The sequence below is a fragment of the Exophiala oligosperma genome (assembly GCF_000835515.1).
Source record: "Exophiala oligosperma strain CBS 72588 unplaced genomic scaffold supercont1.2, whole genome shotgun sequence".
In the NCBI taxonomy this organism is placed as follows: Eukaryota; Fungi; Ascomycota; class Eurotiomycetes; order Chaetothyriales; family Herpotrichiellaceae; genus Exophiala; species Exophiala oligosperma.
Window position 1 is genome coordinate 872,683 of NW_015622819.1, and position 14,530 is coordinate 887,212.

General features: G+C 51.1%; 5 protein-coding genes across 5 annotated transcripts; 4 read left to right on the forward strand and 1 right to left on the reverse strand.

Annotated features, from left to right (window-relative positions):
- The first annotated feature begins 1,272 nt into the window (after positions 1–1,272).
- Positions 1,273–3,195, forward strand: PV06_01785 (uncharacterized protein). Its single transcript, XM_016402414.1, has 2 exons — positions 1,273–1,488; positions 1,539–3,195. Exons 1-2 carry the CDS (start codon positions 1,324–1,326, stop codon positions 3,126–3,128), a joined length of 1,755 nt encoding a protein of 584 aa, XP_016266311.1. The 5' UTR covers positions 1,273–1,323; the 3' UTR covers positions 3,129–3,195.
- A 457-nt stretch (positions 3,196–3,652) lies between these two features.
- Positions 3,653–5,092, forward strand: PV06_01786 (uncharacterized protein; the record flags this gene model as incomplete). Its single annotated transcript, XM_016402415.1, has 1 exon — positions 3,653–5,092. The coding sequence occupies one exon, from the start codon at positions 3,653–3,655 to the stop codon at positions 4,910–4,912; it is 1,260 nt and encodes a 419-aa protein (XP_016266312.1). The 3' UTR covers positions 4,913–5,092.
- On the reverse strand, positions 5,078–8,638 carry PV06_01787 (uncharacterized protein). Its single transcript, XM_016402416.1, has one exon. It carries the CDS (start codon positions 8,563–8,565, stop codon positions 5,236–5,238), a length of 3,330 nt encoding a protein of 1,109 aa, XP_016266313.1. The 5' UTR covers positions 8,566–8,638; the 3' UTR covers positions 5,078–5,235.
- Positions 8,639–8,935: 297 nt separating this feature from the next.
- Positions 8,936–10,239, forward strand: PV06_01788 (uncharacterized protein). Its single transcript, XM_016402417.1, has 2 exons — positions 8,936–9,204; positions 9,254–10,239. Exons 1-2 carry the CDS (start codon positions 9,128–9,130, stop codon positions 10,167–10,169), a joined length of 993 nt encoding a protein of 330 aa, XP_016266314.1. The 5' UTR covers positions 8,936–9,127; the 3' UTR covers positions 10,170–10,239.
- Positions 10,240–10,562: 323 nt separating this feature from the next.
- PV06_01789 (uncharacterized protein) lies at positions 10,563–13,895 on the forward strand. The gene has a single exon (XM_016402418.1). The coding sequence runs from the start codon at positions 10,735–10,737 to the stop codon at positions 13,702–13,704; it is 2,970 nt and encodes a 989-aa protein (XP_016266315.1). The 5' UTR covers positions 10,563–10,734; the 3' UTR covers positions 13,705–13,895.
- The last annotated feature ends 635 nt before the right edge of the window (positions 13,896–14,530 follow it).

Genomic DNA, 14,530 nt, shown 5'->3' on the forward strand with positions numbered 1-14,530 from the left:
TCAACTCTCCAGTCAGTGAAGACATACCAAATCCGATCCTTGAATATGCCCTATCTCAACCCCCTTTTGTGACGTTGAAAGGCGCATTCAATACCAGAGACCTTAGTATCAAGCCTTACCTTCAGCCGGGCTTGATCTACCGATCTGGCTCACTCACTGACTTGGACGATGAAGGAAAAGGCATTCTCACAGGTGTTCTAGGCGTCCAGATCATATTTGACTTGCGATCCGCCGGGGAGCGTAACGCATTTCCCTTTCTCAGCATTGAGAACGTTCAGATAGTCTGGATGCCCTCTGACTCGTCATCGGCGGCCAATTTGGACATATCAGATTTCGTCAAGCTTGAAAACGACACGAATCCTTGGGAGGGCGGCTGTCGCGGCTGGAGCAAAGAATACCGGCAAATTCTAACTCTCTACAAACAGCCCTTCCAAAAGGTCCTGGACCATCTTTTGAAGAACCCAAAAGTACCAATTCTCTTCAACTGCACGGCAGGGAGGGACCGCACTGGCGTGCTGGCTGCCTTACTCCTCTCACTGGCGGGAGCGCCAGACGAGCAGGTCGCCTTTGATTATGCGCTCTCTCGAATCGGTGTTGAGCCTCAGAAAATCTTCCTCAATGCTCTCGTGAAGCAGTGGAAGCCGGAGTGGACAGAAGAAACTCCCGGAGTTGTGCAGTTCAACAATAGCAGGCCCGAGTATATGGAAAGATTCCTCCAAGATGCAAGAAAGGTTTATCATGGAGAAAACGGCGTGGACTGGGCAGAGACATATGCAACGTACGAGCTAGGATTCACCAAGGATGAGGTGCAGCAAATTCGCAACAATATGAAGGGAGAGCTGGCGTGAACTCAACAAAGACGTGTGGAATGAGCCACCCTGCGCTACCTGCGGCTTGAGATGCACCATTAATAAGCGTGCATCGTTCGTGTATCTCGCAACGCCTAAAAGATGGCACGGGCTAGGACACCTCAGCCGCAGGATCCCGTTGTACGAGCTATCACCACCGTTAGTCGGATATCATCCAAAGCTATCGAAGTCAATGAACTTATCAAACTTGAATTGACCGGCGTTTACCCAGTCTTAGGAGAACCCCATATACAGTACGTCCTCTGAGCCTATTTCCATTTTCGGTAGTTGCTGTCGCCAAGCGAAACGGCAAGACCAAAACTTCTCCTCGAAGTATAACGGACACTCTTTGACCACAGCATGGCTCAGAGACGGATAGTTGCCGTCTCTTGGGGATACCCGCTCGAGATGTCTGGGTACAAAGAGGGTCAGCTGCGCTCGAAGATACACTGAGCTTTCCCAGACATCGAGAATAATGGAGGAGACCTCGTCTGGCCGTCTGGTCATTATTGTACAAAGCGGGCGGAGCGACGAAGGCGTATCTGGGCAAGCAAAGTCAGCCATAAACTCGCATATCGCGAAGATAAGTCATCAGAGACGACGTCGAAAGAAAGTCCAGGAGGCGTTGACAGACCCTCCAGTCAGTGAATCGTATAAATCAATTAGTGATCACCATTGACGAAACAGCAGCAGGATTGGCTCCCACAGAAGAGACATTTGTTTCGCGATTACTCACAGTCTTCCCCGCCAGAAGACAAGCTCGACTACCACAGGCTCGGCGCTCAAGCAGACTTTCACCATGTCGAAAATGTCGAGGACGATGAACGCTCAGGACAGGTATATTTGGGCCAGTCAAGAGCATGCAGAATGCAGTCGCCTAGGACAGTGTTGGGCAAGGGGAACTCAGACCCTTTCGACTCTCTGGCTGTTGTCATTGACCCATGGGCGAACCGCTTCATGGACTTTGGGAAGACATATCTCATCCCTGCACTCTACCAGACCGGCAATCGTGGTTGGGCTCCATCGTCTCCCGCCGCACGCAACTGGCATGCCGGAATCAAAGATCTTTCCGACCGCTGCGCAGCCTTTGGCTTGATGTCCTACTATGCTACGGCTCTCACAATCATTTCCAATGATGCCAATGCAGCAAAGAGAGCTTTAGTCCTCAAGACCAAAGCTGTCGAACTTCTTCGACATCAGCTGGTTGTTATGGATGCGCTAGGTTCATGCATCGACACCAACACTCAAGGTCTCATTTTTCGCCTGTTCCGTGCTGAAATATTAGGACGGAATTCTACAGCTGCGCTACTCCACGGAAGGATGCTTCGTAGCAGCCTTGAAAGACAATGCCAGGCAGGGACATTGGATTTGGCTTTCCTTTCGGTGTCCATCTACCATGACAATTTTCGGTCTACTTCGTCTATGGAGTGGCCCATTTTTGACTACGAAGAGCTCGTCCCCGCGGCTTTCGCAGCCGTATGGAAAAGGGTACCCCTGACCCTGCCAAAGGAGGCCGAGGAAGACCTTGGCGAGCCTGATCCATCGATTACCGACCCCAAGCTACGGCAAACGGTCAAGGATATGCGGCCATTCTTCTTGATCTATTCCTTGATGGCCACCAGGAGGAAGACTTCCGCTTCTCCCACAGATTGGTTTTGGTTTTTGTCACGCTCCGAAACCTTTCAGGGCCAGCTGATGAACCGATACCTCCGTCTGGTGAAAGAGGCAGCTGGAGATTCCCAACGCACAGCAGCTTCACAACTCCAGGCCTGTATCTGTCTCGCGACCCTCTACACTATCCGTGCACCAGTGAACAATCCTCAGGTTTCCGGGATGCCCCTTTACGACTCTGCCACTATAATACAACAGCGTCTTGCGGATGGGCTGTTCATTGTTGAGCAGTGTCTCCTGTTCAACTCCAAAGCGCTGTCTGCAGTACCAAATTCTGACGGATCGTTGCTATGGATGTACTACGTTGGTACATTGGCAGAATCGCGGTGCCAGAGTTTACGTACTCCTATGGTATTCTTCGAAAGTCGGCTCTCGGCCAAAATTGCTGAGATGAGAATCGACTCTTGGGAGAGCATGGTCTCAATATTCAAGGCCTTTCTCTTCTCAGATGTGTACTGTGTTCCATACAATCCGGAACAATGGTTCGCGACGATCAAGGCGCACGGTTCTCCGTATTCCATTGAGGAATGCAGCCGCAAACAAAGACCGGCACAACCACCCGCGAAATTCGTCAATCCTTCCTGTGTCACATCGTTTCAAGATACTTGACGTCCACATCAACGCCTCAATTTGTTTTGATCCTCATTTTGCAACCACCAGGCACTAGGCGACAAGACATCATCATTGAGCCGAGCTTACAAGCCAGACTCAGTTGCATTCTAATACGATCAACGTGAACCTCCTCCACTATTTGAATGTGTCCGGCCACCGGCGTCAAACAAAGAACTCACCACTGACCGTCCGAATTAGAAACAAAGACGAATCTCACACCTGCTCTCACCATGGTCAAAGGATATCCGAATCATGATCCTATTCTTGAAATGGGAGATGCTTTGTCTTCACACCCCTATTCAGATCCAGGCTCAGCTTACAGGCGCATTCTTAACATCGTCGTCGCCCCGGACATTGTCACTCCCAAGGCTTTATGAAGATATCCTTTTCGCATCAGCAAACCATATATTGTTTGCTAGCAAAACTCAACTTGGCTTTTGACTATTATACTGTGTAGCGAAAGTTCCTTCCTGACCATCAAGCAAGCAAGCGAGCGAGAGCAGAAAGAGAAAACAGCCATGATGCCCACAACTCCCACATCGCCAACTATGCCTCTACCATCACCTTGCTCGCCTCGTTCGGCCGCAGTCGAGCCCGGATCAGCTGCATTATCGCCAGTGATGACACTATTCTCTCCATCTTCACATATCGATTCTGTTAAGAGCGATTTCGCCATGACAAGCCCGACGTGGGCCCCTGCAAACCACTCTGTATGCCGCCGCAACAGCCTCACCACACCAGTCGCATCTCCTCAGCAGGCTTCATTCTTCGTGAGCACGCCAGAGAGAGCATACTTTCGAAAACAACCCATTTCACCCATCCCTTACACCGATGGTCGCCAAAGTCGTCTCTCCCAACATAATCCGCCGAGCATTGATCGTGTCCTGACTCTCCCTCTGCGCGTCAACACGAGCTTTTACAATCCCGCGACTACAAAGGACGAAGAAGACCAGTCGCCCGCGACAGCCCTGTTCCACGGCAGCGAAGAGATGGACTGGTCGCCAGCGTCCTCGTCACCATCTCTGACGCCATCACCACGCTCATCCTACAGTCACACTCACACTCACACCCGCAGGAGCCGCAGCTTAAGCAGCAAGGTCGTCGGCAGCAATAGGCCACAAAACCTCTCCTCTTCAGTGTCTTCACGCTCACCGATCCGCAAACGCCAACGCCCGACACGTCCGCAGTTGTCCTCCCTCGTCCTGCCTAAACCACCGCCACGGTACCATGTCATCGTGTCAGAAGACACACTGTCACCCGACTCCCTCCGCGCGAGAATCCAATACATGCAGAGTGTCGAGCACCTCCGAGCACCACTTGTTCCCTTGATCTCGGTGTCGACGGGTCTTGCACACCCCGCCTTTCCCACCACCCTCCTGCAGTACCACCTCCTCACGCACTCCCAGCTGGACAGTCTGGCGAGATGGTACCACCAGGTCACACCCGCCGTGGACGAGACGTTCATGTATCCTGCTTGGATCCCCGCGTGGACGTCTCTGGACGAAGCGTCAAGTCACGACAACAATGTCGTCTTGGATAACGCAGCCGCAGAGGGTGACGGTGAAGATGCGAGCGACGACGGGCTGGATCTCGAAACCAAGAGACGTCGGTTCGGGAGGTTCATCGGCCTGAGAGGGTGCGAGAGTCCCGTCCCGAGTGGACCCGAGGACGAAACACCAAGTGAACTGGCCAGACGCATGGAGAGGGAGTGGAGGCGTGCTTTGGAACGCGCAGAGGACGATGAGAGATTGTGGGAGAAGAGTTGGAGGGGAAGGTGGTAGTATTTTCTCCGACTTTTTCTTTCCTTGGTTCGTACTATTGTCATGTCACCTGAGCTTCTTGGGAGTGTGACTGCGAGATGTGAGGGCGAGAACTACAACGCTGGTCGTGCGTGTTTGGGTTAGGTGGTCAGTCGATTCAGATCATGATAGATTTTTCAAATTGAAGGCGGTTTCTTTACTCTGCTCTGCTTCAAAAAAGTACATGTACATCTTTCCATCAATATGGTCTCTTGTTGATAAATTGATAATAGCTGCCAGATATTCGAATCGATATCGCTGTCGACTGATACAAATGTTTGCCCGTCATGGACCTCTTGCTTAAACTACACGATGATCAAATTCGCAATCCTAACACCCTTTGTCTCCACATGATAGCGTCTCTTGACACCAACGGCCACCGTCTTCAAAGCCAAAGCGTCATATACGTTCTTCCCACCACCGACCATGACCATGTGTATGGGATTATGCCGCAACAACCCAGCCGGTGTGCGTTGCGGCTGGTCGAGGTGAGGTCTGATCAAGTTCTCTTCATGGTTGAAATCGCCAGTACCACCACCACCACCACCACCAACCACGTCGTTTTCGTCGTCAGAAATCCGATCACTACCGTATGACACGACAACGACAAGTTGGAGAGACTGCGAGGATGGGGTAAAAGTAGGAATGTTGGCGAGTTTCGTACTAAAGTTGCATCCTCCGCGTTTCACCACGAGGACCTGGTGTGTCTTGACGACGTGGGCCGGGAGTTTATGGTCGCAGAGGTCGTCGGTCGCGTAGATCGTGGTCCACGACAGAGGAGGCGGTTGCGAACCCACGTTGGTCATGCTCATGACTTCAGGCCACTCTGGTAACAAAGCCGCACCGGGACCGGTGGGCGTGACTGCCGCGACGTGATAGCGTGGCTTGCTGTCAGAAGAAGACGCCGCTTGTTGCTGCTGTGACGACGAAGACGATGACAAAGTGGAGTGGACTGAAAGCGGAGTGGTAAACGGCCACGATTGCTGATGAGGGTGATCTTTGAGGAGGTTCGAGATTTGCGAGACGATGGCGTTCCAGGCTGCCCGCATCGCACTGTCAGAATCCGCAGAGCCCCCTCCCAGGTCGTCAAGACTGAGGAGCAACGCTTCGTCGGTGATATTGGACTGGACTTCGTCTTCAGGCGGCTCGATGGGACCGGAGAGGTCGATTACAATGTCCAGCATAATTGGATCTCGAATGCGTGTAAAGTTTGGGTCTGTGTTGCTCAAACTTTCCTTGCCCGAGTCTCGGGCTAGAAACACTTTCTCGTCTTTACCTAGAGGGATATTGTTGATTGTTTGAATGCGAAAGGCATCATCAAATATGCCTGTATCTAGCAGGATGGGGACATCTTGAACCATTCCGAGACGGAGTCCGCCGAGGGAATTGATCAGGAGGCCTTCCCTGACGCGCTGGAGTGGCGGTGCCGGTTGACCTAGATGTGTGGCTGCGGGAAATGATATATCGAGCGTGGGTTTTGTCGGGATGAGAGAACTGATGGCGTTGAAGGGGATCAACTCCATTGGCAGTGTCCACGGGTAGTATGTGTAGTTGGAGGGGGAACTGATGTCTGAGAGTGTGATGCTAGGATGATCAGCAGCGTATTCTCCAAGTACGGACTCCACGTTATCCCTTGTCGGCATCAAATGCAATCTGGCAAGGTTGGCGGCATGGTAAACGTCTCCCCTGGCAGCGATATTTGAGATACTGAAGGGCAGTGGTGGTGGACTAACGGGACAGAAAGCCTCTTCTTGGGGAACAGGGTTCCAAAGCTTCCCTTGATGATGGCCATTGTCCACACTGCGAGGAATCAGCAATGGATGACCCTCTGTAGTGAACACGAACGGCTCATCCAGGTGGTTGAGAGGATGTGAAGGGTCGAAAAGGAGAAACAGATACTTGGCGGTTTCGCCCAAAAAGAAGCTCTCCATTCTATCCGTCTGTTCACCCGTCAAGACATTTTGAATGCTGGCCCAGCCGCATTTGGTCCAGCAACGACGCTTGATGTCCCGAAGGACCATTTCTCCGACATGGAAGTACCATGGATCTTCAGTGGCACGGTATAGGTAGTATGTTGACTCGATAAATTCTGGTCGGCCGACCCACCAGCCCAATCCGCCCTCGATACCTCCAGTAACTAAACTCCAACGCTCTGGAAGAGCAGAGAATCTGTCCCAGAGTGCAGTCTGAAGAAGATGTGTTTCGACGGCCTCTTCAACATGGCCTGCCAGTGCCAGCAAGCCAGGGTAGAACGCGCTCAGTGCGTCGACCCAAAACCCTCTAGCAGCACCCGTGATCAAGTCAGCTTGAATATAGTGGGGGTGCTGGAAGTTAGGGCCTCTATAGAGGTGCCTTCGAATTGCAGCCTGAGCAGCGTTCCAGGCTGCGAGAAAGGCTTGAGAGGTGTCCTCTTCCAGCGGTAGAGGATCAAAAAGTACACGAGGGTCTTCCGCATCCGTGGGTGTCGCATAAGCGGGGTGTGCATCTCTAGAAAGCAGCACGTGGGATTTGTAGGCATACTCAAAGAAGCTGTCGATGCCGGCACCAATGCCGGTCCAGGTACCTATCCAGTTTCCCGTTTCAGCATCAATACCGCTCCCAATCAAGTCAAGATCACTGCGTCGATTCCAAATGGCCCAGAATGCTCGCTTAGCAAGCTCTTCAAAGCGGCTGTCTCCGGTCAGACGACTCAGCACAGTGAATTCGAGGACCAGACTTCCAGCACCAGCACTACATGTTTCGGTGATCTCTGGAGCAGTCTGACGAGCGTCACACTGACCACGTCCTGTGTCGGCATTCAAAGGGGAATTGGTATAGAATGGAATGCCTGTGCGGAGATTGACCCGAGGATATGGTATTCCGGTCGACGACCAAAATGCAGGGATTAAACGGTTTCCCAGGTCGTACGCCAGTCTCAGAAGTTGCCCATCATATTTGAAGCCATTCTTCCACAGTATGACATTAGTATGATTGCTTGTGAAACTCTTCCGTGATGTTTTCGCAAAGACATTCTTCTGGTTTACAGGAGAGTATCCACGTATAGGCAAGTCTCCCGTGGCGAATAAGTGGGCACTTAGCAGGCCACCCAGCCCTCGTATCGCAGTCTCAAAGACTTGGACCTTGCTATCCAAGTCAAATCCTCGAGCTCTTAGACCTTGGCCGGACTCCTCATCTGTGCCATCGCCGTATTGCTCGACCAGACTGCGGACACCGTCCTGGAACAAGTGTAGGGCTTTGTTATGTTTCGGGGTGGTAGGACTAGATGCTAGGATAGCAAGTGTCGACAGGCTATCTATCAGAGTCAAGGAGTAGTTTCCTAAAGGGTCGTTGACTTCGATGTGAGCCGGATTCTCACGGTCGCGTGTCAGGGGTCTGCAGGATATAGGTCGCAGTTCGTCCTCAGGGAATGCATGGGCCATATAATTTTCGTATCCATGATAAAATAGATCTTCAACCTCCTTCTTCAACGCTTTGATCTGGCCTGGCGTCTGTGCCTCGACTCTCACGACGGATGTGAGACTGATGACGAGAATCACCAGCGAAACAAAGTTCAGCCATTGTGTTAGGTGCCAGGTTCTCGATGCTGAGTACAACGATGCAGCTAGAGGCGTCACATTCTGCTGGCCTATGCGCATGGCACATTCAGGATCCGTAGGGCCTACTATGGCGCCCCGAACGATCACATGCGGCAGGCAAGGACTGTTGCCGATGCTGGATGGGTAATGTGGTGATGATATCTGGCACTTTTGTTTTGCCGCGAGACATGATGCGCCGCTTTAGTCGTAGAGTCCGATAATGGAGCGCGGCGATTGGCTCCAGCTCCGGAATCTCTGAGCGGCAGGCATTATCTGCTTAGTCAGCTGTCGATGCCTTTTGCCTCGGTGGCCACGGCGATTTTTGGGTTTGGCTTTCCCCGAAGGAGGATTCGGAGGTTAATGAGGTTCAAGGACTTTAGATAAAAAAGCTTTGTATATCCGTTTACATTACAAACCTCATAGGAGATAGGGAAAAATTCGGTGCCTTTTCAGGTAAGCATTAACGAGGTAGATTCACAACAATATAGTAGGTCAACTAGGTGGATTTTCTTTAAATATCCCATTCATCCTTCAAGCACCATCCCAGGGTGGCTTCATTGCTCTCACTCACAGTTGTCAACCGAAATCTACATCCTGATATACTCTCTGGAATAAGGCAAACATGACGCTGAAGGTCTTATTGACAGGAGGAAGCGGGTTTGTCGCGACCCATGTGCTTCAGAAACTCCTTGAGCATGGGTAAGTGAAAGTCGAAATACTTGACTGTCAGACCACTAAATGACTACAGGCACAAGGTGGTCACAACTGTACGGTCTGACGAGAAGGGCCGATATCTTCTAGACTTGTTCAAAGGAAACCCCGTCACCTATACCGTCGTCCAGGATATCGCCGCTGAAGGCGCATTCGACGAGGCTGTCAAGTCAGATCCTCCCTTCGATGCTGTCATACATACCGCTTCACCATTTCACTACAATGTGCAGGACAACAAAAGAGACATGATAGATCCGGCGGTGAATGGTACTACTGGGATTCTCAAAGCCATTGTGAAGTTCGCTCCGTCGGTCCGGCATGTGGTGATCACGTCGTCATTTGCAGCCATTTCGAACCCGAAAGCGCCGCCAAAGGTGTATAGCGAGGAGATCTGGAACGACATGACTATGGAAGAAGCGCTCACGACGAAGAATCCGCAAGCGGCTTATCGAGCAAGCAAAACGTTCGCTGAACAGGCTGCCTGGGAGTTTGTTAAGATACAAAAGCCACATTTCGGCCTAACCGTGCTGAACCCACCGATGATATACGGGCCTGTGATTCACGAGGTGGCCTCCCTAGATGCGCTGAATACTTCAAGCATACGGATTTTGGACCTATTGTTGGGTAAACCACGGGACGGGCCAGTTGGTTCCCCGATTTACGTCGACGTTCGCGACCTCGCTTTGGCACATGTACTCTCGATCGAGAAGCCCGAAGCTTCAGGGCAGCGGATATTCATGGCTGCAGGAATGGGCTCGGAGAAAGAAATGGGTGATATCATCAAACGATCTTTCCCAGAACTGGCAAAGAATGTTCGCGACGACCTTGTCGCAGACATGCCACCATATGGCATCGACAACAGCAAAGCCAAGAAGATACTAGGGATAACTTACCGAAGCCTGGAGGAGACAGTTGTAGACACCGTCAAGTCACTGCAGGCGTTAGGAGCTTGACCTGAGAAACAAGTCGGGTCGCTCGTCAATATATTCTCCGAGTTTGTCCAGAGTGGACTGCTAGAACACATAGAATAGTAATCGCTTGTGTCCAGCAGGAGGAAAATTCGTAATGTGAATCAAACTATTCCTTCATTACCTAATTATTTGCGAATCCAAGACTCTATGCATAAAAATGGCTCTGATATACAGAAGGGGTTGATATATCCTGACGGTTTCAGGTTACTGTCTGTCAGCTTTCTTTTAGCAACATTTACACTCTATACCATAAGGAAAACCCTTGTCAGACGTATAAATTTTCGCAGATGTCATGACTCGAGATTGGACTCAAATCCTTTCAGGTGATATAATCCCCTGACTCGCGTCGACTGGACAAGTTGTCAAGAATCCTGAGAAGCACAGAAGTTATTTGATGTGGCCATCTATACCAGTCTGACGGAGTTCAGAACACTTTTCGCCTCATTCTCTGTATTCCGCTTTTTATCAGAGATGCCCTTGCAGGTCAAGTAAATCTCTCGCCCTCCAGAGAAGTATCGAGTCTACAAAACAAGTATCTTCACACAAAATGGCTCCCCCAGGGCGGCGGAAGTCTTACCTGACCGCTCTTTTCCCTCTACTACTCCTACTCCTCCTTTCCAGCAGCGCTCACGCCGCTTCCGCCGTTCTCGGTATAGACTTAGGCACCGAGTATCTCAAGGCGGCGATTGCAAAACCTGGCAGTCCGATCGAGATCGTTCTGTCGAAAGACTCGAAAAGAAGGGAAGCAGCTACACTTGCATTCAAGCCAATACGAGGACAATTAAATGACAAGGATGTCTTTCCGGAGAGGCTATACGGCGGAGATGCCGTGGCACTGTCTGCTAGGTTTCCCACCGATGTCTACCCTAATCTGAAGACTTTGCTGGGCGTTGAAACTTCATCGGACGCAGTCAAGGCTTATTCCGCGAGATATCCTGGATTGGACATCGAGACAATATCAAGATCTGGAGATGCTGGCACTGTGGGATTCAAGAGCCATAGCTTTGGCAAGAGAAATGAGGTCTTCATGGTTGAGGAACTGCTCGCGATGGAGTTGAAAAATGTTCGAAGTAATGCAGAAGCAATGGTTCCTAAAGGCACCCATGTTACCGATGTAGTCATCACGTACCCTGCGTTCTACACCGCGGAGGAGAAGCGAGCTATAGAATTGGCAGCCGATCTCGCAGGACTGAGAGTACTGGGTTTGATCAGCGACGGGCTTGCTGTTGGTTTGAACTACGCAACCCATCGCACCTTTGAAAGTGCCTCCGATGGAGGAAAACCAGAACACCACCTTGTATACGACATGGGTGCAGGTTCAACCACAGCAACAGTTCTCAAGTTTCAGTCCAGGACCGTCAAGGGGCCAATGAAGCGCAACCAAACTTTCCAAGAAGTGATTGTGTTAGGAACTGGGTATGATACAACGCTTGGTGGAGACTCTATGAATGATCTTATCGTCGAAGACATTGTCAGTCGGTTCTTGGCAAGTCCCAAGGCTCAGAAGTTGAACCTCAAAGAAGACCAAGTGCGCAAACATGGAAAGACAATGGCTAGGATCTGGAAGGACGCGGAACGGATGCGACAGCTCTTAAGCGCTAACGCAGCGTCCTCGGCGACTTTCGAAGGGCTCTACGACGACGACATTAATTTCAAGTATAGTCTGACTAGAGAGCAATTTGAAGAACTCACCACAAGTCACGCAGCTCGAGTCGCCTCTCCGCTCGGGGTGGCGCTGGAATCAGCAGGTCTTACGCTTGACGAAGTCGACTCAGTCATTTTACATGGCGGCGCCGTTAGAACGCCCTTCGTCCAAAAGCAGCTTGAGAAAGTGGCTGGTGGATCTGGCAAGCTAAAGGCAAATGTCAATGCTGATGAGGCAGCAGTCATGGGCGCAGGCTTCAAAGCAGCCTCCTTAAGCTCGAGTTTCAGAGTCAAGGACATTCGGGATACCGATATTGCAGGGAGCACAGTCACACTGAAGTGGCCTTCCGACGAAAAGGAAAGATCCCAAAAGCTTTTCATGCCTTCATCCCAGATTGGTGCCGAGAAGCAGGTTCCACTCAAGGCACTCGAAGACATCAAGTTGAGTTTCATCCAAACAGCCCAGGGCAAGGATATTCCAATTCTTGATGTCGAAGCAACCAACCTGACCAAGTCCGTGGCAACATTAAAAGACAAGCATGACTGTGGCGCCACAAACATCACCACAGCCTTCACCGTTCGACTTAGTCCCCTCGATGGACTGCCCGAGGTGCTATCTGGACTGGTCAGCTGCGAGGCTAATAACAGCAAGTCGGGGACAGTGATGGACAACGTCAAGGGACTTTTCGGGTTCGGATCAAAGAAAGATGACGAGCAAAAGGTGCTCGAGGATGATACCGAAAGTGACGAGAGCTCCACCAAAGTCACTCCATTGCCAGTTTCAGACCCGACGAGCTCAGGAACGACCGTGTCCGAAGCCTCGCCCACAATCGCAGGTTCATCGTCAGCATCGACTACCAAATCAGCAAAGTCCACGCCGTCTGTAATTTCGATTCCTCTCGCCCTGAGATCGACCATGGTAGGTCGTAATGCCCCACCAACACAGGCCTTGGCCAAGTCACGACAGAGATTGACACAATTTGACACCTCGGATCGAAATGCGATTCTTCGTGCCGAAGCGTTGAACACACTCGAGGCCTTCACCTATAGGGCCCGTGATTACCTGGAGGATGAGTCCTTCATTCAGGCGTCGAGCGTGTCGACACGGAAAGCACTGGAAAAACAGCTCGCCACTATCTCCGACTGGCTTTACGGTGATGGTGCAGACGCCAAAGTCCAAGACTTCAAGGATAGGTTGAAGCAGCTTCACAACCTGGTTGACCCTGTTCTGAAGCGTCAAGATGAAGCGCTGAAGCGGCCCGACGCTATCAAAGCCTTGGAAGACGGCTTAGATAACATGAGCGGTATGATCAAGATGGTCGAAGGTAATATTCAAAAAGCGATGGAAGAGTCAGCATCAAGTGCGAGCGCGACAGCATCATCCATTGCCTCTAGCGCCACTACCAGCTCTTCAACACAAGCGGGAGAGGGTGATGATCTCGAAGATGACCCCTACAGCACGTCTTCAGCGGCCGCAGCGGCCGAAACAGAAGAGCCTCCCGTAATAAAACCTTACGAATACACGAAGGAAGATTTGTCGTCACTGACAACAAAGTATGATACGGTCAAGGCATGGCTAGATGAGAAGACGAAACTTCAAGATAAGTTAGGTCCGTCAGATGATCCAGCTATCTTGGTGTCTGAGTTGGAGACACGCAGACAAGAGCTCCAGAAGGCGGTCTCGGAGGTCATCATGAAAGCTGTCAAATTCCAAGACATTCCACGGAAGCCCAAAGGCAATAAGAAGGGAAAGACGAAAACCAAGAAGAGCAAGTCTTCGGGCGAGAGTGTGAGCAAGACAGCTGGCAGCTCGTCATCGGCGGCTGGAGCCTCGTCGACAGGGACGCCAAAGAGTGTCAAAGATGAACTCTAGATGATATTTTGTTAGCGTAAATTTGAATCATTTGAACGAACTTGGAAGATGTGATCATGTTTACAAAAGAGGGGGCCAAAACACCACACGGTGAACATGCTCAAGATGAAAAGTGCAAGTACAAGATTGTAGGCATATCCAGGCTGGTTGGTGGGCCACCTTAGCATGTACTCTGTAGGAATACTGTACAATACTTGTGGCCACGTTCGTGAGGCCAGCGTGGTATGTTCCAGAACAAAAGGCTGAAACGCAGGAAATCACACAGTGGCGGAATGAGAATCCTTGAGACTGCACAAATGTTCAAAAGGTCGAGACTGCCAGGGTGTGCACGATGACCATTGGTCCTTGGGAACTACGCGAGCAGAGCGTGCGGGACAAGCCACCGTCAGCCCTACTTACATCATGCCATTCTTTGGTACGCAATTTGTATGCAGACGACGTAAGGGTCCGATGGAATTGCTGAATGCGGCCACGGACGCGGCTCGTCTGCATTCCAGCTGTCGTAGACCAAACCTGCTCAGGTCAAGCGGGGAGCAATCGACGTGGGCGCCCGATTAAATAGCGGTATCAGGCTATACGAGAATTGTAAGGAAATCCAAGACATGGGATCTTCGCTTGGAGGCACGGAGGGAAGTCGAAGGCCGTTCTCACCGCTGTTTGCTAGATAGGTACTGTACGGAGTAGGGAGTATCTAGATTGAATAATCAAGTTGGGTACCTAGTTCGAATCGTGGCTTTGGTCAAGAGGATGGGAATGTGTGGAATGTGTCCGTTCCATCCTTTCAGCCCCCAAGGGCGACCAAAAAAGAGTCAGCCCAAATCTGCGG

What these genes read in the sequence shown, in the direction of transcription:
- PV06_01785 (XM_016402414.1), top strand. Translation starts at nt 1,324, where the DNA reads ATGGAGGAGACCTCGTCTGGCCGTCTGGTCATTATTGTACAAAGCGGG. An exon ending in AGGCGTTGACAGACCCTCCA is followed by an intron (nt 1,489 to 1,538) that starts GTCAGTGAATCG and finishes ACGAAACAGCAG; the next exon opens with CAGGATTGGCTCCCACAGAA.
- PV06_01787 (XM_016402416.1), bottom strand. Translation starts at nt 8,565, where the DNA reads ATGCGCATAGGCCAGCAGAATGTGACGCCTCTAGCTGCATCGTTGTAC.
- PV06_01788 (XM_016402417.1), top strand. Translation starts at nt 9,128, where the DNA reads ATGACGCTGAAGGTCTTATTGACAGGAGGAAGCGGGTTTGTCGCGACC. An exon ending in CAGAAACTCCTTGAGCATGG is followed by an intron (nt 9,205 to 9,253) that starts GTAAGTGAAAGT and finishes AAATGACTACAG; the next exon opens with GCACAAGGTGGTCACAACTG.
- PV06_01789 (XM_016402418.1), top strand. Translation starts at nt 10,735, where the DNA reads ATGGCTCCCCCAGGGCGGCGGAAGTCTTACCTGACCGCTCTTTTCCCT.